General features: G+C 59.2%; 1 protein-coding gene across 1 annotated transcript; it reads left to right on the top strand.

Moving 5' to 3' along the window:
* Positions 1–8: 8 nt before the first annotated feature.
* SDRG_17317 (hypothetical protein) lies at positions 9–534 on the top strand (the record flags this gene model as incomplete). The annotated part of the gene is made up of 3 exons (XM_008623558.1): positions 9–188; positions 240–417; positions 476–534. Coding segments are annotated over exons 1-3 (366 nt in total), but the record flags the coding sequence as incomplete, so codon positions are not given.
* Positions 535–546: the final 12 nt, after the last annotated feature.

The raw sequence follows: 546 nt of genomic DNA, 5'->3' as shown, positions 1-546 counted from the left end.
ACGTCGCCAACTTCAACAAGGCGTTCAAGGCCCAATCCCAATTCAAGACGCTCCGCGATATGCTCGACCCGCAAGGTCCCGACTGCGGCAACACGCTCACGACCGGCGCCAAGAAGTCGATTCCATCAGACGGCACGATGACGTGGCAGAATCCCGACACGGGCGAAGGGTTTGTGCCCAGCCACACGGTATACAAGGAGTGTCCATGGTTTGATGATGCTCATGATCTGTCGTACTAGGGTCCGTGTGAAGTCTGGCTCGACGACAAGCGCGTCTTCCAGAACGACGACTGCGCGACCAACTTTCCGGCCAAGCCGGCCGCGCACCTTCCCATCGATTACTCGAGCTGCTCGGGCGACGGCTGCATGCTGCGCTTCTACTGGCTCGCGCTGCATGAGCCCATGTGGCAAGTCTACAGTACGTGTGCATCATACTGGACGGAGAACGAGTTGCTGATACTCGTGGCTTTGCGTAGAGAACTGCGTCCCGCTTGAAGGCAACGGCGAAAAGCCGTCGCCCACCGATGCTCCGACGGTGGAACCTACC

The sequence above is a fragment of the Saprolegnia diclina genome (assembly GCF_000281045.1).
Source record: "Saprolegnia diclina VS20 unplaced genomic scaffold supercont1.264, whole genome shotgun sequence".
NCBI lineage: Eukaryota > Oomycota > Saprolegniomycetes > Saprolegniales > Saprolegniaceae > Saprolegnia > Saprolegnia diclina.
Note: the sequence above shows the minus strand (reverse complement) of the source record. Positions and strands in the feature narration are given on the sequence as shown.